Here is a 24,648-nt window from a genome sequence, read left to right as displayed (position 1 = left end):
GGGGTTTCCCCCTTCCACAAATTGGGGTCTCCCCCCAAATCCCCCTCCCCAAATTGGGGTCCCCCCCCTCAAATTGGGGTCTCCCCTCAAATCCCCCTCCCCCAAATTTGGGGTTCCCCCCTCCCCAAAATTGGGGTCTCCCCTCAAATCCCCCTCCCCAAATTTGGGGTTCCCCCCTCCCCAAAATTGGGGATCCCCCCTCAAATCCCCCTCCCCAAATTTGGGGTTCCCCCCTCCCAAAATTTGGGATCTCCCCTCAAATCCCCCTCCCCAAATTTGGGGTTCCCCCCTCCCCAAAATTGGGGTCTCCCCTCAAATCCCCCTCTCCAAATTGGGGTTCCCCCCTCCCCAAATTTGGGATCCCCCCTCAAATCCCCCTCCCCAAATTTGGGGTTCCCCCCTCCCCAAAATTGGGGTCTCCCCTCAAATCCCCCTCCCAAATTTGGGGTTCCCCCTTCCACAAATTGGGGTCTCCCCCCAAATCCCCCTCCCCAAATTTGGGGTTCCCCCCTCCCCAAAATTGGGGATCCCCTCCTCAAATCCCCCTCCCCAAATTTGGGGTCCCCCCCCCTCAAATTGGGGTCTCCCCCCAAATCCCCCTCCCCAAATTTGGGGTTCCCCCCTCCCCAAAATTGGGGATCCCCCCTCAAATCCCCCTCCCCAAATTGGGGTTCCCCCCTCCCCAAATTTGGGGTCTCCCCTCAAACCCCCTCCCCAAATTCCTCCTTTTTTAGGGGGGCGGAGCTTCCAAAAATCCCAATTTTCCCCCAAACCTCCTTGGATTTTCCCATTTTTTCCTAAATTTTTTTGGGGATATTTTGGGATTTTTTGGATGCCCCCAAATTCCCCTTTTTTTTTTTTTTTATTTTCCCGGAGTTCTCGATGTTCTCAGGCACCAAAAAAGCTCCTTTTTATTCCCAAAAAAAATTCCCGGCGGGAGACAAAGATTCTTTTATCCCGGTTTTTTTTTGGGGGGGTTTTGTGGGAAAAGGGGGTTCCCGTGCCCTGGGAAATTCGGGGGGTTTTTGGGGATTTTTGGGAATTTTTTAGGGAATTTTTTGGGGTTTATTTGGGAATTTTTAGGGATTTTTTGGGGTTTTTTTGCGGGATTTTTCTGAGTTGTTTTGGGAGGATTTTTGGGAATTTTCTGGGATATTTAGGGATATTAATGGTGTTTAAAGGGAATTTTTTTGGGGAATTTTTTGGGATTTTTAGGGATTTTTTGGGTATTTCGGGGTTTTTTGGGGATTTTTTTAGGGAACGTTTTGGGGATTTTTTTGGGATTTTTTTAAGGGTTTTATTTGGGAGAATCTGGGGATTTTTGGGGATTTTAGGGATATTTTTGGGATTCTTGGGGAAGTTTTTGGGGTTTATGTGGGAATTTTTGGGGGTTTTTTTGGGGGGGATTTTTTGGACATTCTTGAGGATTTCTTAGGGTTTTTTAGGATTTTTTTAGGGGGTTTTTTGGGAGAATTTTTTGGGAATTTTCTGTGATATTTTGGGGGATTTTTGGGGGAATTTTTTGAGGTTTTTTAGGGATTTTTTTGGAGAATTTTGGAGAAAATTTTAGGATTGCTGGGGAATTTTTTGGGAAAATTTTAGGATTTTGGGGATCTTTTGGGCCGTTTTTGGGGATTTTTTTTTTTAGGGTTTTTAGGGATTTTTTTGGGGGTTTTCTGGAATTTGTTTTTGGGATTTTCTTGGGAATTTTTTGTCTTTTCTTGGGATTTTTTTGGGCCAGATTTTCACTTTTCCCACCTGGATTTGTCGCTTCCATCCCAAATTTTGGGATTTCTCCTCCAGGAAAGTGGGAAAATTATCCCAGAAAATCCCCAAAAATTGGGAAAAATATCCCAGAAATCCCAAAATTTAGGAAAAACATCCCTGAAAATCCCAATTTTTGGAAAAAATATCCCAGAAATCCCAAAATTTAGGAAAAATACCCCAAAAAATCCAAATATTTGGGAAAAATATCCCCGAAAATCCCCAAATTTGGGCTCAACATTCCCAAAAATCCCCAAATTTGGCAAAAACATCCCAGAAAATCCCAAATTTCCCCGGGAAATTCCCAGATCCGGAGGAAAATTCCAGGAAATCCCGGGCAGAACTTTGACCCCGAGATCATTCCCAAAATTCTGGATCGGGAGGTGGAAAAATCCTTTTTTTGGGAGAATTCTTGGAATTTTGGGAATTTTTTGGGGGGATTTGAGTTCTCCAACGGGAAATTTTGGAGAAAAAGGAGGAAAATTCCAACCCCTCCCCCCAGCTCCGGCGGCTCCGACGTTCCTGGACTTTGGAATCCAGCAGGAAATGCTGAGTCAGGGAAAAAAATCAGGAATTCCAGGGGGGAAAATCGGGAATTCCGGGGAAAATTGGGAATTTTGGGCTGTTTAAAGCCGCAATTTGCAGCTCTGGGTGAGGATTCATCCCCGGAATTTTGGGGATTTTGGGATTTTTGGGATTTTTTGGGATTTTTTGGGGAATTTGGGGTCAATCAGGAACTGCTGAGTCAGGGAATTCCAGAAAAATCGGGAATTCCAGGGGAAAAATTGGGAATTTTTGGGGGGAAATTGGGAATTCCAGGGGAAAATCGGGAATTCCGGGGAAAATTGGGAATTTTGGGGTGTTTAAAGCCGCAATTTGCAGCTCTGGGTGAGGATTCATCCCCGGAATTTTGGGAATTTTGGGATTTTTGGGGAATTTTGGAGTCAAATCAGGAACTGCTGAGTTGGGGAATTCTGGGGAAAATTGGGAATCCAGGGGAAAATCAGGAATTCTGGGAAAATTGGGAATTTTCGGGGGTTTAAAGCCGCAATTTGCAGCTCTGAGTGAGGATTCATCCCCGGAATTTTTGGGAATTTTGGGATTTTTGGGATTTTTTGGGAATCTTGGAGGCAAATCAGGAACTGCTGAGTTGGGGAATTCCAGGGGAAAATTGGGAATTCCAGGGGGAAAATTGGGAATTCCGGGGAAAATTGGGAATTTTGGGGGGTTTAAAGCCGGAATTTGCAGCTCTGGGTGAGGATTCATCCCCGGAATATTTGGGAATTTGGGATTTTGGGGATTTTTTGGGGAAATTTGGGGTCAATCAGGAACTGCTGAGTCAGGGAATTCCAGAAAAATCGGGAATTCCAGGGAAAATCAGGAATTTTTGGGTGTTTAAAGCCGGAATTTCCAGCTCTGGGTGAGGATTCAACCCCAGAATTTTGAGAATTTTGGGGGTTTTTTTTTTTTGGAATTTAGGAAATTTAGGGTTATTTTGGGAAATTTTTTTAGAATTTCGGAAATTTTGGGGTTTTTTGGGATTTGTTTTGGAATTTTGGGTCAATCAGCAACTGCTGAGTCAGGGAATTCCAGGGAAAACAATCAGGAATTTTTGGGTGTCCACCATGGAAGGTCTTCGGTTGGGTGGAGAAGTTGGGTCCATCATGGCGGAGAAGTTGTGTCCATCATGGTGGAGAAGTTGTGTCCACCATGGTGGAGAAGTTGTGTCCATCGTGGTGGAGAAGTTGGGTCCATCATGGTGGAGAAGTTGTGTCCATCACGGTGGAGAAGTTGTGTCCATCATGGCGGAGAAGTTGGGTCCATCATGGTGGAGAAGTTGTGTCCATCATGATGAAGAAGTTGTGTCCATCGTGGTGGAGAAGTTGTGTCCATCATGGTGGAGAAGTTGTGTCCATCATGGTGGAGAAGTTGGGTCCATCATGGTGGAGAAGTTGGGTCCATCATGGAGAACCTTTGATTGAGTGGAGAACCTTTGATTGAGTGGAGAAGTTTTGTCCATCATGGTGGAAGAGTTGTGTCCACCATGGAGGGTCTTTGGTTGGGTGGAGAAGCCACGCCAATCATGATGACCTTTGGTTGGGTGGAGAAGTTGTGTCCATCATAGTGACCTTTGGTTGGGTGGAAGAGTTGTGTCCATCATGGAGGGTCTTTGGTTGGGTGCAGAAGTTGTGTCCACCATGGAAGGTCTTTGGTTGGGTGAAGAAGTTGTGTCCACCATGGAGAGTCTTTAATTGGTTGGAAGAGTTGTGTCCACCATGGAGAGTCTTTAATTGGTTGGAAGTGTTGTGTCCACCATGGAGGGTCTTTGGTTGGGTGGGAGAGTTGTGTCCACCATGGAGGGTCTTTGGTTGGGTGGAAGTGTTGTGTCCACCATGGAGGGTCTTCTGTTGGGTGGAAGAGTTCTGTCCATCATGGAAAGTCTTTGGTTGGTTGGAAGAGTTGTGTCCACCATGGAAGGTCTTTGGTTGGTTGGAAGTGTGTTGTCCACCATGGAGAACCTTTGGTTGGGTGGACAAGTTGTGTCCACCATGGAGGATCTTTGATAGGTTGGAAGAGTTGTGTCCATGGTGGTGACCCTTGGCTGGTTGGAAGAGTTGTGTTGACCATGGAGAACCTTTGATTGGGTGCAAGAGTTGTGTCCACTATGGAAAGTCTTTGGTTGGGTGGAGAAGTTGTGTCCACCATGGAGGGTCTTCTGTTGGGTGGAAGAGTTGTGTCCATCATGGAAAGTCTTTGGTTGGTTGGAAGAGTTGCGTCCACCATGGAAGGTCTTTGGTTGGGTGAAGAAGTTGTGTCCACCGTGGAAGGTCTTTGGTTGGGTGGATGAGTTGTGTCCACCATAGAAAGTCTTTGGTTGGGTGGACGAGTTGTGTCCATGGTGGTGACCCTTGGCTGGTTGGAAGAGTTGTGTCCACCATGGAGAACCTTTTGTTGGGTGGAGAAGTTGTGTTTATCATGGTGGAGAAATTATGTCCATCATGGAAAGTCTTTGATTGGTTGGAAGAGTTGCGTCCACCATGGACGGTCTTTAATTGGTTGGAAGAGTTGCTTCCACCACGGAGCTCATCCAGTTGGGTGGAAGAGTTGCGTCCACCATGGACGGTCTTTAATTGGTTGGAAGAGTTGCTTCCACCATGGAGCTCATCCAGTTGGGTGGAAGAGTTGCGTCCACCATGGACGGTCTTTAATTGGTTGGAAGAGTTGCTTCCACCATGGAGCTCATCCAGTTGGGTGGAAGAGTTGCGTCCACCACGGAGGTTCTTTGATTGGTTGGAAGAGTTGCGTCCACCATGGACGGTCTTTAATTGGTTGGAAGAGTTGCTTCCACCACGGAGCTCATCCGGTTGGGTGGAAGAGTTGTGTCCACCACAGAAGGTCTTTTGTTGGTTGTAAGAGTTGTGTCCACCATGGAGCTCATCCGGTTGGGTGGAAGAGTTGTGTCCACCACAGAAGGTCTTTTGTTGGTTGGAAGAGTTGCTTCCACCATGGAGCTCATCCGGTTGGGTGGAAAAGTTGCTTCCACCATGGAGCTCATCCGGTTGGGTGGAAAAGTTGCGTCCACCACGGACGTTCTTTGATTGGTTGGAAGAGTTGCGTCCACCACGGAGGTTCTTTGATTGGTTGGAAGAGTTGCGTCCACCACGGAGGTTCTTTGATTGGTTGGAAGAGTTGCGTCCACCACGGAGAACCTTTGGCTGGTTGGAAGAGTTGCGTCCACCACGCAGCTCCTCCGTCTGCGTGGAAGACCCTCTCCATCCCCACCACCTCCTCACCCACCTTCTCCTCTGCCTGTCTCTCCTCAGGGCGACGCCTGGGCCGCCCGTCGCCGCCGCCCGCCGCGGCCTTCTGAAGCCGCGCCGGCGCTCCCGGCATGGCCGCGCCGCGCCTGCGCTGAGAGCCGTCCCCGTCCGACGCCGCGCCGCGGCCGCCATGCTGCGACCATGATGATGGCCCGCAAGCAAGATGGCCGCGCGCCCACCTACAACGTCAGCGTGGTGGGGCTCTCGGGCACCGAGAAGGAGAAAGGCCAATGCGGCGTCGGCAAATCTTGCCTTTGCAACCGCTTCGTGCGGCCCGGCGCCGACGACTTCCACTTGGAGCACACCTCGGTGCTCAGCACCAGTGACTTCGGGGGCAGGGTGGTCAACAATGACCACTTCCTCTACTGGGGCGAGGTGGCGCGGCCGCTGGAGGAGTGCGCCGAGTGCCGCATCCACGTGGTGGAGCAGACGGAGTTCATCGACGACCAGACCTTCCAACCTCACCGCAGCACGGCCTTGCAACCCTACGTCAAGAGGGCGGCGGCCACCAAGCTGGCGTCGGCCGAGAAGTTGATGTACTTCTGCACCGACCAGCTGGGCTTGGAGCAGGACTTCGAGCAGAAGCAGATGCCCGACGGCAAGCTGCCCGTGGACGGTTTCTTGCTCTGCGTCGACGTCAGCCGCGGCATGAACCGCAACTTCGACGAGCAGCTCAAGTTCGTCTCCAACCTCTACAACCAGCTGGCCAAAACCAAGAAACCCGTGGTGGTGGTGCTGACCAAGTGCGACGAGGGCGTGGAGCGTTACATCCGCGACGCCCACGCCTTCGCCTTGGGCAAGAAGAACCTGCAGGTGGTGGAGACCTCGGCGCGCTCCAACGTCAACGTGGAGCTGGCTTTCGGCACTTTGGTGCAGCTCTTGGACAAGAGCCGCGGCAAAGCCAAGATCGTCCCCTACTTCGAGGCGCTCAAGCAGCAGAGCCAGCAGATCGCCGCCGCCAAGGACCGCTACGAGTGGCTGGTGGGCCGCGTGGTCAAGAGCCACCACGAGGCGTGGCCGGACGTCAGCCGCCGCATGCGGTCGGCGCCCGAGTACCAAGATTACGTCTACTTGGAGGGCACCCAAAAAGCCAAGAAGCTCTTCGCGCAGCACGCGCAACGCCTCAAGCGGGAGCACGTCGAGCGGCGCCGCCGCGCCTACCTGGCGCTGCTGCCGCAGGCGCTGGACGCCCTCGTGCCGGATTTGGACGAGATCGACCGCCTGAGCCGCGCCAAAGCCGAGAAGCTGCTGGAGGCCAAACCCGACTTCCTCAAGTGGTTCGTGGTGCTGGAGGAGACGCCGTGGGACGCCACCGACCACGTCGACGACGCCGACGGCGAGCGCATCCCCTTCGACCTGCTGGAGACGCCGGCGGGCGAGCAGCTCTACGAGGCCCACCTGGAGAAGCTGCGCGCCGAACGGAAGCGCGCCGAGATGAGGAGGGCGTTCCTCGACAACCTGGAGAGCTCGCCCTTCGTCACGCCCGGCAAACCTTGGGAGGAAGCGCGCAGCTTCATCATGAACGAGGACTTCTACCTCTGGCTGGACGAGTCGGTCTACGTGGACATCTACGGCAAGCACCAGAAGCGCCTGATCGACAAAGCCAAGGAGGACTTCCAGGAGCTGCTCTTGGAGTACTCGGAGCTCTTCTACGAGCTGGAGTTGGACGCCAAACCCAGCAAGGAGAAGATGGGCGTCATCCAGGAGGTGCTGGGCGAAGAGCAGAGGTTCAAGGCGCTGCAGAAGCTCCAGGCCGAGCGCGACGCCTTGGTCCTCAAGCACATCCACTTCGTCTACCACCCCACCAAGGAGACGTGCCCCGGCTGCGCCGCCTGCGTCGACGCCCGCGTGGAGCAGCTGCTGGCCTCGCGCTTCGCCCGGCCGGCCGAGCGGCAGCGCCGCGCCGACGCCGACGCCGACCGCATCAACCTGGTCATCCTGGGCAAGGACGGCTTGGCGCGCGAGCTGGCCAACGAGATCCGCGCCCTCTGTGCCGACGACGACAAGTACGTCATCGAGGGCAAGGTCTACGAGTTGGCCTTGAGGCCCATCGAGGGCAACGTGCGGCTGCCGGTCAACGCCTTCCAGACGCCCACCTTCCAACCGCACGGCTGCCTGTGCCTCTACAACTCCAAGGAGTCGCTGTCCTACGTGGTGGAGAGCGTGGAGAAGAGCCGCGAGTCGGGCGCCGGCCGCCGCGACGGCCACGCCGCGCCGCCGCTGCCCTTGGCCTTGGCTTTGGTCAACAAGCGCGGCGGCGGCGACGGCGGCGGCGAGACGCTGCAGAGCCTGATCCAGCAGGGCCAGCGCATCGCCGGCAAGCTCCGCTGCGTCTTCCTGGACCCGGCGTCGGCCGGCGTCGGCTACGGCCGCACCGTCAACGAGAAGCAGATCGGCCAAGTCCTCAAGGGGCTGCTGGACGCCAAGCGCAACCTCAACGCCGCGCCGGCGCCGGGCCCCCGCGAGGCGTCGGACGGCGCCGAGCTGCGCCTGGCGGCGTGCCTGATGTGCGGCGACCCGGTGAGCGCCGACGAGGTGCTGCTGCCCATCCTGCAGGCGCAGCCGTGCCGGCCGGCGCCGGGCGGCGGCGCCGCGGTGCTGCTGGAGGCGGCGGTGGGCGCGCAGCGCCGGCGGGTGGAGCTGTCGCTGCTGTCGTACCACGCCTCCTTCGGCACGCGCAAGAGCCGCCCGGCGCACGGCTACATCGTCTTCTACGCCGCGCGGCGCCGGGCCTCGCTGGCCACGCTGCGCGCCTTCCTCGCCGACGTGCCCGACGTCGTGCCGGTGCAGCTGGTGGCCCTGGCCGACGGCGCGGGCGACGCGCCGGACGACGAGGTGAGCCGCGAGCAGCTGGCCGAGGGCGAGGAGATCGCGCAGGAAATCGAGGCGCGCTTCGCCGCCTTGCCGCGCGGCCGCGCCGGGCTGGACGTCTTCCAAGCCTTCTTCAAGGACGCCTTGGAGAAGAAGAGCGCCGTGGAGGCGGCGCACCTCTACGACAACGCCGGCGACGACGCCTTCGGCTCGCCGCGCGCCGCCTCGCCGCTCTGCAACTCCAACGCCGCCGACTCCGAGGAGGACGCCGAGGCGCCGCCGGGCGCCGGCCCGTTCCGCGAGGAGTCGGCCAAACTCTGCGCCGAACCCGACGCCGGCGACGCCTTCGCCAGGCCGCCGGGCAAACCCAAAGCGCCGCCGCCCTTCGAGGCGGCCGATCCCCGCGACGCCCGCCGGCGCTCGGCGGCGGCGCCCGACGCCTTCGACCCTTCGGATTACGCCGAGCCCATGGACGCCGTGGCGGCCAAGCCGCGCGGCGAGGAGGAGAACATCTACTCGGTTCCTCACGACAGCACGCAGGGCAAGATCATCACCGTGCGCAACATCAACAAGGCGCCGTCCAACGGCGGCAGCGGCAACGGCTCCGACAGCGAGGCCGACGGCGGCTCCTTGGAGCGGCGCGGCCGCGCGGCGCCGGCCAACGCCGCCGCGGCGCGGCTCTACCGGGCGCGGTGCGCGCGGCTCGGCCGCTTCGCCGCCTACCGGCCCGGCCTGGGCGTCGGCAGCGACGACGAGGCGGGCGCGGCGAGGAAGAAGGACGAAGATGGCGGCGGCGGCCACGGCGGTTACAAGGGCGACAACGCCGGCGCCGCCTACGAGGCGGCCGACGGAGAAGATCCGCGCCGCAGGAACATCCTGAGGAGCCTCCGGAGGACCACCAAGGTGGGGTTTGGGAAGGGGGGTGAAGGTCGGGGTGGGGTGGGGTGGTGCAGGGGTCAGTGGAGGATCTCGGGAACTTCAGGAGGACACCAAGGTGGGGTTTGGGGGGAGGATCTCGGGAACTTCAGGAGGACTCCAAGGTGGGGTTTGGGGGGAGGATCTCAGGAACTTCAGGAGGACACCAAGGTGGGGTTTGGGGGGAGGATCTCAGGAACTTCAGGAGGACACCAAGGTGGGGCTTGGAGGGGGAGTTTTTGGGCGGTGAAGGTCAAGGAGGGGTGGGATGGTCCAGGGGTCAGTGGAGGATCTCGGGAACTTCAGGAGGACACCAAGGTGGGGTTTGGGGGGAGGATCTCGGGAACTTCAGGAGGACACCAAGGTGGGGTTTGGGGGGAGGATCTCAGGAACTTCAGGAGGACTCCAAGGGGGGGTTTGGAGGGGGAGTTTTGGGGGTGTGAAGGTCAAAGTGGGGTGGGATGGTCCCGGGGTCAGTGGAGGATCTCAGGAACTTCAGGAGGACACCAAGGTGGGGTTTGGGGGGAGGATCTCGGGAACTTCAGGAGGACACCAAGGTGGGGTTTGGGGGGGTCATCTTGGGGTGATGGTCAAGGTCAAGGAGGGATGGGAATGCTGGAATGTCCCAGTGGTCATCGCAGGGGTCAGTGGAGGATCTCGGGAACTTCAGGAGGACACCAAGGTGGGGTTTGGGGGGAGGATCTCAAGAACTTCAGGAGGAAACCAAGGTGGGGTTTGGGAAGGGGGGTGAAGGTCAGGGTGGGGTGGGGTGGTCCAGGGGTCAGTGGAGGATCTCAGAAACTTCAGGAGGACACCAAGGTGGGGTTTGGGAGGTGGGGGTTTGGGGGGGTGAAGGTCAGGGTGGGGTGGGGTGGTGCAGGGGTCAGTGGAGGATCTCGGGAACTTCAGGAGGTCACCAAGGTGGGGTTTGGGGGGAGGATCTCAAGAACTTCAGGAGGACACCAAGGTGGGGTTTGGGGGGAGGATCTCAGGAACTTCAGGAGGACACCAAGATGGGGTTTGGGGGGAGGATCTCAAGAACTTCAGGAGGACACCAAGGTGGGGCTTGGAGGGGGAGTTTTTGGGCGGTGAAGGTCAAGGAGGGGTGGGATGGTCCAGGGGTCAGTGGAGGATCTCGGGAACTTCAGGAGGACACCAAGGTGGGGTTTGGGAGGGGGAGGATCTCAGGAACTTCAGGAGGACACCAAGGTGGGGTTTGGGAGGGGGAGGATCTCAGGAACTTCAGGAGGACACCAAGGTGGGGTTTGGGGGGAGGATCTCAGGAACTTCAGGACACCAAGGTGGGGTTTGGGGGGAGGATCTCAGGAACTTCAGGAGGACACCAAGGTGGGGTTTGGGGGGAGGATCTCAGGAACTTCAGGAGGACACCAAGGTGGGGCTTGGGGTGATTTTGGGGTGATGGTCAAGGTCAAGGTGGGATGGGAATGGTGGAACATCTCAATGGTCACCACAGTGGTCAGTGGAGGATCTCAGGAACTTCAGGAGGACACCAAGGTGAGGCTGGGACGGATTTTTCCCAGAATTCCATGGATTTTCCCCTGATTTTTCCATGGAATTCCCTGGATTTTTTTTCCAGGATTTTTTCCTGGATTTCCCCACGGATTTTCCCAGATTTTCCCCAGATTTTTCCATGGATTTTCCCTGGATTTTCCCCTGATTTCCCCCCTGATTTTCCCGGATTTTTCCTGGATTTTTTTCTGGAATTCTGGGGTTTTCCCATGGATTTTCCTGGATTTTCCCATTTTTTTCATGATTTTTCCAGGAATTTTTCCTGGATTTTCCCCTGATTTCCCCCCTGATTTTTCCTGGATTTTTTTCTGGAATTCTGGGATTTTTCCATGGATTTTCCTGGATTTTCCCCTGTTTTTTTCCTGAGTTTTCCAGGAATTTTTCCTGGATTTTCCTCTGATTTCCCCTGATTTTTCCTGGATTTTTTCTGGAATTCTGGGATTTTTCCATGGATTTTCCTGGATTTTTCTAGGATTTCTCCATTTTTTTCATGAGTTTTCCAGGAATTTTTCCTGGATTTTCCCCTGATTTTTCCCCTGATTTTCCCGGATTTTTCCTGGATTTTTTCTGGAATTCTGGGATTTTTCCAGGAATTTTTCCCAGGATTTTCCCTCTGTTTTCTTTCTCTTTCCCCTTAAACTCTTGGGATTTTTCCATGGATTTTTCTAGGGATTTTCCCCAGATTTTTCCATGGATTTTCCCAGGAATTTCAGGGGTTTATTCCATGGATTTTCCCTGGAATTCTGGGGATTTTTCCATGGATTCTTCTGGGGATTTTTTCCCTGATTCTTCCCTGATTCCCCTGTTGTTTCCCCTCTCTTTCCCCTTAAATTCTCGGGATTTTTCCAGGGATTTTTCCAGGGATTTTCCATGGATTTTTCCAGGAATGTTTCACTGATTTTTCCATGGATTTTCCCATGGATTTTTCTCTGGAATTCCAGGGTTTTTTTTCCCTCTGTTTCCCCTGTAACTCCTGGGATTTTTCCAGGGATTTTTCCATGGATTTTTGCAGGGATTTTCCACGGATTTTTCCAGGAATGTTTCACTGATTTTTCCATGGATTTTCCCATGGATTTTTCTCTGGAATTCCAAGGTTTTTTTCCCCTGATTTTCCCCTGTAACTCCTGGGATTTTTCCAGGGATTTTCCATGGATTTTTCCAGGGATTTTTCCATGGATTTTTCCAGGAATATTTCACTGATTTTTCCATGGATTTTCCCATAGATTTTCTCTGGAATTCCAAGGTTTTTTCCCCCTGATTTTCCCCTGTAACTCCCTGGTTTTTTCCCCGATTTTCCCCCGATTTTCTTCGTATTTTCCCGGGAATTTCCCGGCAGGTTTCCCAGGAATTTCCCCATGGATTTCCCATGGATTTTCCCCGTTTTTCCCGCAGAAGCCGAAGGCGAAGGCGCGCCCGTCCCTCTCCAAGGCCCCGTGGGAGAGCAGCTACTTCGGGGTGCCCCTGGCCAGCGTGGTCAGCCCCGAGCGGCCCATCCCCGTCTTCATCGAGCGCTGCATCCAGTACATCGAGGCCACCGGTCGGAAAATCGGGAATTCCGGGAAAATTCGGGAATTTGGGGAATTTTGGGGAATTTTTTCTGAATTTTTGGAGGGGTTTTGGGGGTTTTTTTGGCATTTTTTGGGATTTTTTGGGATTTTTTTTGCAATTTTTGGGAATTTTTTGGGTACATCGAGGCCACTGGTCAGAAATTCGGGAATTCTGGGAATTTCAGGAATTTTTGGGAATTTTTGGGGTTTTTTTGGGGGCATTTTATGGGTTTTTTGGGGCATTTTTTGTGATTTTTTTTTGCCATTTTTGGGGATTTTTTGGGGTTATTTTTTGGGTACATCGAGGCCACCGGTCAGAAATTCGGGAATTCTGGGAAAATCTGGGAATTTTGGGAAGTTTGGGGATTTTTGGAGGGGTTTTTGAGGGGTTTTGGGGGGTTTTTTGGCATTTTTTGGGATTTTTTTGCAATTTTTTAGGGAATTTTTGAGATTTTTTTGGAATTTTTTTGGTACATCGAGGCCACTGGTCAGAAATTCGGGAATTCTGGGAATGCCGGGAACTTGGGGAATTTTTGGGAATTTTTTCTGAATTTTTGGAGGGGTTTTGGGGGGTTTTTTGGCATTTTTTGGGATTTTTTTGCAAATTTTGGGAATTTTTTGGGGTTATTTTTTGGGTACATCGAGGCCACCGGTCAGAAATTCGGGAATTCTGGGAATGCCGGAAATTTGGGGAATTTTTGGGAATTTTTTCTGAATTTTTGGAGGGGTTTTGGGGGGTTTCTTGGCATTTTTTGCTATTTTTTTGCAATTTTTTAGGGATTTTTTGAGATTTTTTTGGAATTTTTTGGGTACATCGAGGCCACCGGTCGGAAATTCGGGAATTCTGGCAATTCTGGGAATTTTTGGGAATTTTTTGGGATTTTTGGGGGGTTTTTGGGGCATTTTATGGGGTTTTTGGGGCATTTTTAAGGATTTTTTTGCAATTTTGGGGAATTTTTTGGGGTTATTTTTTGGGTACATCGAGGCCACCGGACAGAAATTCGGGAATTTGGGAATTTCGGTAATTTTAGGAATTTTTTTGGAATTTTTGGAGGGGTTTTTGAGGGGTTTTGGGGTTTTTTTTGGGCATTTTTAGGGATTTTTTTTCAAATTTTTTGATTTCAGGAGCTTTTCTTTTTTGGGAAAAATCCCCCAAAAGACAGAATTTTTTCCCAAAAAATCCCCACAAAAATCAGAATTTTCCCCAAAAATCCCCCCAAAAATCAGAATTTTTTCCCAAAAAATCCCCACAAAAATCAGAATTTTTTCCCAAAAAATCCTCCCAAAAATCAGATTTTTTCCCCCAAAAATCCAAATTTTTTTTGTTTTTCCCCTCCAAAATCCCCGCTGAGCTTGGGAGGACCCCAGGAAAAGGCAGAAATGGGTGGAAAAAAGCCAAAATTGGGATTTTTCACCTTTTTTTTGTGTTTCAGGGCTGAGCACGGAGGGGATTTATCGCGTCAGCGGCAACAAGTCGGAGATGGAGAGTCTGCAGCGCCAGTTCGACCAGGGTGAGCCCCAAAAACACCCAAAAACACCCCAAAAATCACCAAAATACACACAAAAAAATTTAAACATTTATAAAAATTAAAAATAAATAAAAATCCCTGAAAAAATCCCAAAAAAATCCCAAAAATCACTAAAAAAATCCCCAAAAAAATCACTAAAGAAAAATCATTAAAAAATCACAAAAAAAAAAATTTAAAAGTCATTAAAAATTAAAAAAATTCACAAAAAAAGCGCAAAAAAAAAAAATTCCACCAAAATCACCAAAAAATTCACGAAAAAAACCACCAAAAACCCCCAAAAATCTGAAAAAAAATCAGAAAAAATCCCTGCGGCGCCAGTTTGACCAGGGTGAGCCCCAAAAACACCCAAAAATACCCCAAAAACACCCCAAAAAACACCCGAAAAATTTAAACATTTTTAAAAATTAAAAATAAATAAAAATCCCTGAAAAAATCCCCAAATAATCCCAAAAATTACAAAAAAATCACAAAAAAATCACTAAAGAAAAATCACTAAAGAAAAATCATAAAAAAATCACAAAAAAAATATTTAGAAGTCATTAAAAATTCAAAAAATTCCCCAAAAAAACAAAAAAATTGTTCAAAAAAACTACAAAAATCACCAAAGGGTTCACGAAAAAAATCAACAAAAAATTCATGAAAAAAAAATCACCAAAGAGTCACGAAAAAAATCACAAAAAAACCCCAAAAATAATCAAAAAATGCAAAAAAATTTTAAAAATTTAAAAAAAAATTAAATCACAAAAAATCCCCCAAAAAACCTGAAAAAATGCCAAAAAAATCACTAAAAAAATAATTTAAAAGTCATTAAAAATTCAAAAAATTCACAAAAAACCACAAAAAAAATCCACAAAAATCACCAAAAAATTCACGAAAAAGATCACCAAAAAACCCCAAAAATAACCAAAAACCACAAAAAATAAAAAAATTAAAAAAAATAAAAATCACAAAAAATCCCCCAAAAAAATCACAAAAAAATCACTAAAAAAATCACAAAAGATTCCACAAAATAAAAAAAAATAAAAATACTTTAAAAAAATTAATCAAAAATTTAAAAAAAATCCCAAAAATTCACCAAAAATGCACAAAAACTACAAAAAAAGAAAAAAAATTCCAAATTTTGGCTCAAAAATTCCAAATTTTGTCACAAAAATTCCAGATTTTTTTCCGAAATTCCCATTTTTTCTCCCAGTTTTTTCCTGGGAATTTTGGGATGAGATTCCCACTTTTCCTGCCCCAAATCCCAGAGAATTCCAGGGATTTTTGGTGCAAAAATTCCAAATTTTGGGGCAAAAATTCCAAATTTTGTCGCAAAAATTCCGGATTTTTTGCTGAAATTCCCATTTTTTCACTCCAAGTTTTTCTGGGAATTTCCCCCAATCCCAGGGAATTTTGGGATGAGATTCCCACTTTTCCTTCCCCAAATCCCAGAGAATTCCACGAATTTTTGGTGCAAAAATTCTAGATTTTAGCACAAAAATCCGAATTTTTGCGTAAATCTCCATTTTTTTGGCCAAAATTCTCATTTTTTCACCCCAAGTTTTTCTGGGAATTTTCCCCAATCCAAGGAATTTTGGGATGAGATTCCCACTTTTCCTGCCCCAAAATCCCACAGAATCCCATGGATTTTTGTGTCAAAAATTCAGATTTTTAGGGGAAAAAATTCACATTTTTCTCACAAAAACTCCGTTTTTTTGGCCGAAATTCCCGTTTTTTCACCCCGATTTTTTTCTGGGAATGTCGGGACACGATTCCCACTTTTCCAACCCCCAAAAATCCCGAAAATTTTTTTGGATTTCCCCCAGACCACGGCCTGGACCTGGCTGAGAAGGATTTCACCGTCAACGCCGTGGCCGGAGCCATGAAAAGTTTCTTCTCGGAGCTGCCGGAGCCCCTGGTGCCCTACGCCATGCAGCTGGAGCTGGTGGAGGCCCACAGTGAGTCCGGAATTCCCAAAATCCCCCAAAAATTCCCCCAAAAATTCCCAAAAAATTCCCCCCAAAAAATTCCCGCTTTATTTCCCGTTAATCGGTGCCGCCATCCCCAGAGCGGCCACTGGAGGGCGACAGTGAGTCCAGAATTCCCACATTTCCCACATTCCCAGAATTCCCAAAATTCCAGAATTCCCAAATTTCCAGAATTCCCAAAATTCCCCAAATTCCCCCAAAAATTCCCCAAAAATTCCCAAATTTCCCCCAAAAAATCCCGCTTTATTTCTTGTTAATTGGTGCCGCCATTCCCAGAGCGGCCACTGGAGGGCGACAGTGAGTCCAGAATTCCCACATTCCCTGAATTCCCAAATTTCCAGAATTCCCAAATTTCCCCAAATTCCCCCAAAAATTCCCCAAAAATTCCCAAATTTCCCCCCAAAAATTCCCGCTTTATTTCCCGTTAATTGGTGCCGCCATTCCCAGAGCGGCCACTGGAGGGCGACAGTGAGTCCAGAATTCCCACATTCCTCGAATTCCTAGAATTCCCAAATTTCCAGAATTCCCAAAATTCCCCAAATTCCCCCCAAAATTCCCAAATTTCCCCCAAAAATTCCCAAATTTCCCCCAAAAAATTCCCGCTTTATTTCTCGTTAATTGGTGCCGCCATCCCCAGAGCGGCCACTGGAGGGCGACAGTGAGTCCAGAATTCCCACATTCCCCACATTCCTAGAATCCCCAAATTTCCAGAATTCCCAAAATTCCCCAAATTCCCCCAAAAATTCCCCAAAAATTCCCCAATTTCCCCCCAAAAAATCCCGCTTTATTTCTCGTTAATTGGTGCCGCCATTCCCAGAGCGGCCACTGGAGGGCGACAGTGAGTCCGGAATTCCCAAAATTCCCAAAAAATTTTCCAAATTCCCAGAATTCCCAAAATCTCCAGAATTTCTAAAATTTCTAAAATATTCCCAAAAAATTCCCCAAAATTCCCAAATTTCCACAGCCAAATCTCGCTGTATTTCCCGTTAATTGGGGCTTAATTGGTCCCTGGAGGGCGACAGTGAGTCCAGAATTCCCCAAATTCCCAGAATTCCCAAATTCCCAGAATTCCCAAATTTCCCAAATTCCCAAAAAAAATCCCCAAAACTTCCCCCCAAAATTCCCCAAATTCCCACTTCCCAACCAATTTTCCCCCATTTTTGTCCCATTTTCACCCAAAAATTCCCATTTCCCCCTATTTTTCCCCATTTTTCCCCATGAAATTTCCCACAATTCTGACTTTTCCCCAAATCCCCATTTTCCACCAAAAAACTCCCATTTTTCTTTCCATTTCCCTTCCATTTTCCCCCCCAAAACCCCATTTCCCCTCCATTTTCCCCCAAAAAATTCCCATTTTTCCCCCATTTCCTCCTATTTTTCCCCATTAAATTTCCCAAAATTCTCATTTTTCCCAAAATCCGCGTTTTTCCCCCCAAATTCCCGTTGTTTTTTTCCCAGAGATCAACGACCAGGAGCAGAAGCTGCTGGCTTTGCTAACAAGCAAAATTCCCATTTCCCCTTAAAATCCCCAATATTTTCCCCAAAATTCCGTTTATTTTCCCAAAATTCCCATTTCCCCTCCATTTTCCCCCCCAAAAATTCCCATTTTCCCCCATTTCCCCTCCATTTTTCCCCCCAAAATCCCCATTTTCCCCCCATTTTTGCCCATTTTCCCTCCATAATTCCCTTTTTGCCCCATTTTGCCTCATTTTCTGCCCCATTTTTCACCCAAAAATTCCCTTTTTTCCCCCAAAATCCCCATTTTCCCAAAATGCCCATTTTTCCCCCCAAAATCCCCATTTTCCCCCCATTTTCCCCCTAAATTTCCCACAATTCTGACTTTTCCCCAAATCCCCATTTTCCCCCAAAAAATTCCCATTTTTCTTTCCATTTCCCCTCCATTTCCCCCCCCCAAAAATCCCCATTTTGCCCCCCAAAATCCCCATTTCCCCCCATTTTTCCCCCATTTTCCCCCTAAATTTCCCACAATCCTGATTTTTCCCCAAATCCCCATTTTCCCCAAAAAAATTCCCATTTTTCTTTCCATTTCCCCCTCATTTTCCACCCCAAAATCCCCATTTCCCCCCTATTTTCCCCCCATTTTTCCCAAAATCCCCATTTTTCCCCCCAAAAAATTCCCATTTTTCTTTCCATTTCCCCTCCATTTCCCCCCACAAAATCCCCATTTTCCCCCCCAAAATCCCCATTTCCCCCCCCAAAATTCCCATTTTTCTTTCCATTTCCCCCCCATTTTCCCCCCCAAAATCCCCATTTTCCCCCCCAAAATCCCCATTTTCCCCCCTATTTCCCCCCATTTTTCCCCATTAAATTTCCCAAAATCCCCATTTTTCCCCCCAAAAAATTCCCATTTTTCTTTCCATTTCCCCTCCATTTCCCCCCAAAAAAATTCCCATTTTTCTTTCCATTCCCCCTCATTTTCCCCCCCAAAATCCCCATTTCCCCCCCATTTTCCCCCCCTTTTTCCCCATTAAATTCCCCCCAATTCTGATTTTTCCCAAAATCCCCGTTTTTCTCCCCAAAATGCCCAGAGATCAGCGACCGGGAGCAGAAGCTGCTGGCGCTGCGCGAGGTCCTGCGGCGCTTCCCCCGCGAGAACTACGAGGTCTTCAAGTACGTCATCGCGCACCTCAACAGGTGGGATCCCGTTTGGGGCGAATTCCCGGGATTTTGGGAAATTTGGGAATTTTTGGGAAAAAATTCGGAATTTTCGGAGAGGTTTTGGGGGGGTTTTGGGGGGGTTTTAGGTGATTTTTTGGGGTTTTTTTGGATTTTTTTGGATTTTTTTTCTGATTTTTTTTGGTGTTTTTAATGGATGTTTTTTGGGAATTTTTCCCGGGGATTTTTGGGATTTTTTTGGGATTTTTTTGGGATTTTTTTGGGGATTTTTGGGATTTTTTTGGCGATTTTTGGAGAGGTTTCGGGTGACATTTTATGGTCTTTTTGTGATTTTTTTGCGATTTTTTGGGGTTTTTTGGTGATTTTTTGAGATTTTTACTGAATTTTTCCATCGTTTTTTGGAAACTTTTATCGGGGATTTTTGGGGAATTTGGGGAATTTTTTCGGAATTTTTGTGGAATTTTTGAGGGTTTTTTGGATGATTTTTTTGGGGTTTTTTAGGAATTATTTATTTTTTGAGTGTTTTTTTTTTTTCCAATTTTTCCATTATTTTTTGGGAATTATTTCCGGGGATTTTTGGGAAAATTTGGGATTTTTTTGGGATTTTTTTGGGATTTTTTGGAGAGGTTTCAGGTGAAATTTGGGGGTTTTTGTGATTTTTTGCAATTTTCTGGGGGTTTTTTGGTGATTTTTTGACATTTTTTCCGAAGTTTTCCATCATTTTTCCATCATTTTTTGGGATTTTTTTTCGGGGATTTTGGGGAAAATTTGGGAATTTTTGGGAATTTTTGAGGGTTTTTTGGTGGTTTTTTGGGATTTTTTTTTGTTTATTTTTTCCCCAATTTTTCCATCATTTTTTGGGAATTTTTTGGGGGGATTTTTGGGGAAATTTGGGAATTTTTGGGGAATTTTTGGAGAGGTTGCGGGTGAAATTTTGGGGTCTTCTTGTGATTTTTTGCAATTTATTGGAGGTCTTTTTGGATTTTTTTTTGATTTTTTGGGATTTTTTTCCCGATTTTTCAATTGTTTTTTGGGAACTTTTTTTCGGGGATTTTTGGAGAAACTTGGGAACTTTGGGGAAATTTTTTGGAATTTTTGGTGATTTTTTGGGCTTTTTTTAATACATTTTTTATTTTTTTCCGAATTTTTCCATCATTTTTTTCAGGGGAATGTTTTTGGGAATTTTTTTCTGGGATTTTTGGGAAAATTTGGGATTTTTTTGGAATTTTTGAGGGGTTTTTTTTCTGATTTTTTTGGAGGTTTTTTTTGTTTGTTTGTTCATTTGGTTTTTTTTTCTTCTGAATTTTTAAGTCATTTTTTCAGGGGAATTTTTTGGGAAAATTTGGGTGAAATTTTGGGTGTTTTTTGTGACTTTTTGCAATTTTTTTGGAGTTTTTTTGATAATTTAAAAATATTTTTTCCAAGTTTTTCCATAATTTTTAAGTGGATTTTTTTGGGGATTTTTTGGCAGTTTTTGGGCAGATTTGGGTGAAATTTTGGGGTTTTTGGTCATTTTTAGTGAGTTTTTTTGTAATTTTTTGTGATTTTTTTGGAGATTTTTTGCAAATTTTTCCATAATTTTTAAGAGGTAAATTTCTGGGAATTTGGGGAATTTTTGGGGAATTTTTGGGGTCATTTTCAGTGATTTTTCGAGGTATTTTTGTGATTTTCTTTTTTTATATTTTTGGCAATTTTTGGAATTATTTTTGGATTTTCTACAATTTTTCCTTTTTTTTTTTTTTTGTAATTGGAATTTTTCCAAAATTTTTTTTGGAGATTTTTGGGCATTTTTTTTCTAATTTTTTCCAAGATTTTTTTGAATTTATGGGGAATTTTAAGTAATTTTTTTTTTTGGAAATTTGGGGATTTTTTTGGAGTTTTTTCGGCAATTTTTGGGGATTAACATTTTTTTGGGGGGTTTTATTTCAGATTTTTTGCAAATTCTTCTGTAATTTGTTGAGGGGAAATTTTTTTGATTTTGTCGAAATTTTTAGGAATTTTTAAAGAATTTTTTGGGATATTTTTGGGGATTTTTCAGTGGTTTTCATGGAAAAAATTCCAGGATTTTTCTGATTTTTCATGGAAAAAAATTCCAGAATTTTCTCATTTTTCATGGAAAAAAAATGGGAATTTTTTTCTTCCTTTTAATGGGAAAAAGTCCAGATTTTTCCATTTTTCATGGAAAAAAATTCCAAAACTTTCCATTTTTTGTGATTTTTTTGTCAATTTTTAAATCAATTTTTTAATAGGAAATTTTCCAGGAATTTTTTTGTATTTTTTGGAATTTTGTTTGCATTTTTGGGGTGAATTTTGGGGCTTTTTTGGCCATTTTTGAAGATTTTTTTTTGGTGAGTTTTTACTAATTTTTCCATCATCTTTTGGGAGTTTTTTAGGAGTTTTTGGGGGGTTTTTTTGTATTTTTGGTGGTTTTTTGGTGATTTTTTTTGGTATTTTTTACAAAAATTTCCATCATTTTTCCAGGGGATATTTTTGGGAATTTTTTGGGAAATTTTTTGAAATTTTTTCAGGAATTTTTGGGGAATTTTTTGATAATTTTTTGCAATTTTGGGCAATTTTTCCATAATTTTTTGGCAATTTTTGGGGAATTTTTCCATAATTTTTTGGCAATTTTTGGGGAATTTTTCCATAATTTTTGGGGAATTTTTGGCATTTTTTGAGCTGCTTTTTTTGCGTTTTTTGGGGGATTTTTGGGTGATTTTTTTACAAATTATTTCATAGTTTTCTTTCTATTTTAGGAGCAATTTTTGGGAATTTTTTTATTATTTTTTGGCAATTTTTGGGAAATTTTTTTTATAATTTTGGGGGAATTTTTAAATTATTTTTTGGCAATTTTTGGGAAATTTTTCTATAATTTTGGGGGAATTTTTCAATAATTTTTGGGCAATTTTTGGGCAATTTTTCAATAACTTTTTGGTAATTTTGGGGGAATTTTTGAATTATTTTTTGGCAATTTTTTGAGAATTTTTGGAAATTTTTTTTTGCAATTTTTGGGAATATTTCGCTCATTTTCTGGCAATTTTGGGGGAATTTTTCAATAATTTTTTGGGCAATTTTTCCATCATTTTTTGGCAATTTTTGAGCTTTTTTTGGGGATTTTTGGTGAATTTTTTTTTGCAATTTTTTCCGTATTTTTTTCTCTACGCCAGCAGAATTTTTTGGGAATTTTGGCCCTTTTTGGGTCATTTTTGGTGGGAATTTTCGGGATCTTCTGACCACCGAGTGGTCACTCTGGTGTTGTCCACCCTGATGGTCAGCAGGAACATCTCCAGAAGGATTTGGGGTCATTTTTTGGGCGATTTTGGTGGGAATTTTTGGTATTTTGGGGTTTTTTGGTGTCTACTGACCACCGAGTGGTCACTCTGGCGTTGTCCACCTCATGGTCACCCTGATGGTCAGCAGGAACATCTCCTGGGGAGCTTTTGGGTCACTTTTTGGGCGATTTTAGTGGGATTTTTTGCAATTTTGTGATTTTTTTGGTGTCTACTGGCCACCAAGTGGTCACTCTGGCGTTGTCCACCTCATGGTCAGCAGGAACCTCTCCTGGAGGGTTTTTGGATCATTTTTTGGGTGATTTTAGTGGGAATTTTTGCAATTTTGGGATCTGCTGACCACCAAGTGGTCACTCTGCTGTTGTCCACCACCGAGTGGTCACTCTGGTGTCGTCCACCCCTAGGGTCAGGAGGAACATCTCCTGGAGGGTTTTTGGGTCATTTTCTGGGCGATTTTGGTGGGAATTTTTGCAATTTTGGGATCTTCTGACCACTGACTGGTCACTCTGGTGTTGTCCACCTCATGGTCACCAGGAACCTCTCCTGGAGGGTTTTTGGGTCATTTTCTGGGCGATTTTCGTGGGAATTTTTGCAATTTTGGGATCTGCTGACCACCGAGTGGTCACTCTGCCTTTGTCCACCACCGAGCGGTCACTCTGGTGTCATCCACCCTGATGGTCAGCAGGAACCTTTCCAGAAGGATTTTGGGTCATTTTTTGGGCGATTTTGGTGGGAATTTTTGCAATTTTGGGATCTTCTGACCACTGACTGGTCACTCTGGTGTTGTCCACCTCATGGTCACCAGGAACCTCTCCTGGAGGGTTTTTGGGTCATTTTCTGGGTGATTTTAGTGGGAATTTTTGCAATTTTGGGATCTGCTGACCACCAAGTGGTCACTCTGCCGTTGTCCACCCCATGGTCACCCTGATGGTCAGCAGGAACATCTCCAGAAGGATTTTGGGTCATTTTTTGGGCGATTTTGGTGGGAATTTTTGCAATTTTGGGATCTGCTGACCACCAAGTGGTCACTCTGCCGTTGTCCACCACCGAGCGGTGATTCTGGTGTCATCCACCCTGATGGTCAGCAGGAACCTTTCCAGAAGGATTTTGGGTCATTTTTTGGGCGATTTTGGTGGGAATTTTTGGTATTTTGGGATCTTCTGACCACCAAGTGGTCACTCTGGTGTTGTCCACCCCTAGGGTCAGCAGGAACATCTCCTGGGGAGTTTTTGGGTCATTTTCTGGGCGATTTTAGTGGGAATTTTTGCAATTTTGGGATCTGCTGACCACCAAGTGGTCACTCTGCCGTTGTCCACCACCGAGCGGTCACTCTGGTGTCATCCACCCTGATGGTCAGCAGGAACATCTCCTGGAGGGTTTTGGGTCATTTTTTGGGCGATTTTGGTGGGAATTTTTGGTATTTTGGGATCTGCTGACCACCGAGTGGTCACTCTGCCGTTGTCCACCACTGAGTGGTCACTCTGGTGTCATCCAGCCTGATGGTCAGAAGGAACATCTCCTGAAGGATTTTGGGTCATTTTCTGGGCGATTTTGGTGGGAATTTTTGCAATTTTGGGATCTTCTGACCACCGAGTGGTCACTCTGGTGTTGTCCACCCTGATGGTCAGCAGGAACATCTCCAGAAGGATTTTGGGTCATTTTTTGGGCGATTTTGGTGGGATTTTTACAATTTTGGGATCTGCTGACCACCAAGTGGTCACTCTGGTGTTGTCCACCACCGAGCGGTCACTCTGCTGTCGTCCCCCCCTAGGGTCAGCCAGCAGCACCGCGTCAACCTGATGACCAGCGAGAACCTGTCCATCTGCTTCTGGCCGACGCTGATGCGGCCGGACTTCAGCACCATGGACGCGCTGACGGCCACCAGGACCTACCAGACAATCATCGAACTCTTCATCCACCAGTGCCCCTTCTTCTTCTCGCTCCGGCCGCCGCCGGACACGCCCGGCTCGCCCGGCCCGGCTCCGGCCGCCGCCGGCCCGGCGCCGCCGTCCCCTGCTCGGACGCCGTCGCCGCCGCCGGACGCGCCGGGGCCTTGAGGGTGGCGTGGGGGAGCGACGGCCGGACGGGGGTTTGGCCGGAGTTCGGAGTGACCGCTGGGATGTCCGGCCCCAGTGACCGACGGGGCGTCCGGCCGGGAATTCGGAGTGACCGGTGGAGTTCGGCCAGTCCGGAGTGACCGGACGGGGTTTGGCCGGAGTTTGGTCGTTTCGGAGTGACCGGTGGAGTTCGGCCAGTCCGGAGTGACCGCCGGGGTGTCCGGCCGGAATTGGGAGTGACCGCCGGGGTGTCCGGTTGGGGTTCGGAGTGACCGCCGGGATGTCCGGCCAGAATTTGGCCCTTTCCAGAGTGTCCGGCCGGAATTGGGAGTGACCGGTGGAGTTCGGCCAGTCCGGAGTGACCACCAGGGTGTCCGGCTGGGGTTTTGGCCGGAGTTTGGAGTGACCGGTGGAGTTCAGCCGGAGTTTGGAGTGACCACCGGGGTGTCCGGCCGGGATTCGGAGTGACCACTGGGATGTGCAGCCGGAATTCGGAGTGACCACTGGGACGTCCGGCCGGAATTCGGCTCCTTCTGGAGTGACCACCAAGATGTCCGGCCGGAGTTCAGAGTGACCGGTGGAATTCGGCCAGTCCGGAGTGACCGCCGGGATGTGCGGCCGGAGTTCGGAGTGACCGGTGGGATTCGGCCATTCTGGAGTGACCTCCGGGGTGTCCGGCCAGAGTTTGGAGTGACCTCTGGGGTGTCCGGCCAGAGTTTGGAGTGACCTCTGGGGTGTCTGGCCAGAGTTTGGAGTGACCTCTGGGGTGTCCGGCCGGAG

The 24,648-nt window shown here is 47.8% G+C and overlaps 1 protein-coding gene across 1 annotated transcript; it reads left to right on the top strand.

Moving 5' to 3' along the window:
* Positions 1-5,612: 5,612 nt before the first annotated feature.
* Positions 5,613-23,868, top strand: ARHGAP35 (Rho GTPase activating protein 35). The gene is made up of 6 exons (XM_077789112.1): positions 5,613-9,299; positions 12,234-12,378; positions 13,822-13,899; positions 15,723-15,854; positions 18,434-18,539; positions 23,583-23,868. The coding sequence occupies exons 1-6, from the start codon at positions 5,727-5,729 to the stop codon at positions 23,866-23,868; spliced, it is 4,320 nt and encodes a 1,439-aa protein (XP_077645238.1). The 5' UTR covers positions 5,613-5,726.
* The last annotated feature ends 780 nt before the right edge of the window (positions 23,869-24,648 follow it).

The sequence above is a fragment of the Lonchura striata genome, chromosome 31 (genome assembly GCF_046129695.1).
Source record: "Lonchura striata isolate bLonStr1 chromosome 31, bLonStr1.mat, whole genome shotgun sequence".
In the NCBI taxonomy this organism is placed as follows: domain Eukaryota; kingdom Metazoa; phylum Chordata; class Aves; order Passeriformes; family Estrildidae; genus Lonchura; species Lonchura striata.
Note: the sequence above shows the minus strand (reverse complement) of the source record. Positions and strands in the feature narration are given on the sequence as shown.

Excerpts from the sequence above, each read along its gene's own strand:
- ARHGAP35 (XM_077789112.1), top strand. The coding sequence starts at position 5,727 with ATGATGATGGCCCGCAAGCAAGATGGCCGCGCGCCCACCTACAACGTC. Across the intron at positions 9,300-12,233 it reads GCCTCCGGAGGACCACCAAG|AAGCCGAAGGCGAAGGCGCG; the intron begins GTGGGGTTTGGG and ends TTTTTCCCGCAG. Across the intron at positions 15,855-18,433 it reads GGAGCTGGTGGAGGCCCACA|AGATCAGCGACCGGGAGCAG; the intron begins GTGAGTCCGGAA and ends CAAAATGCCCAG.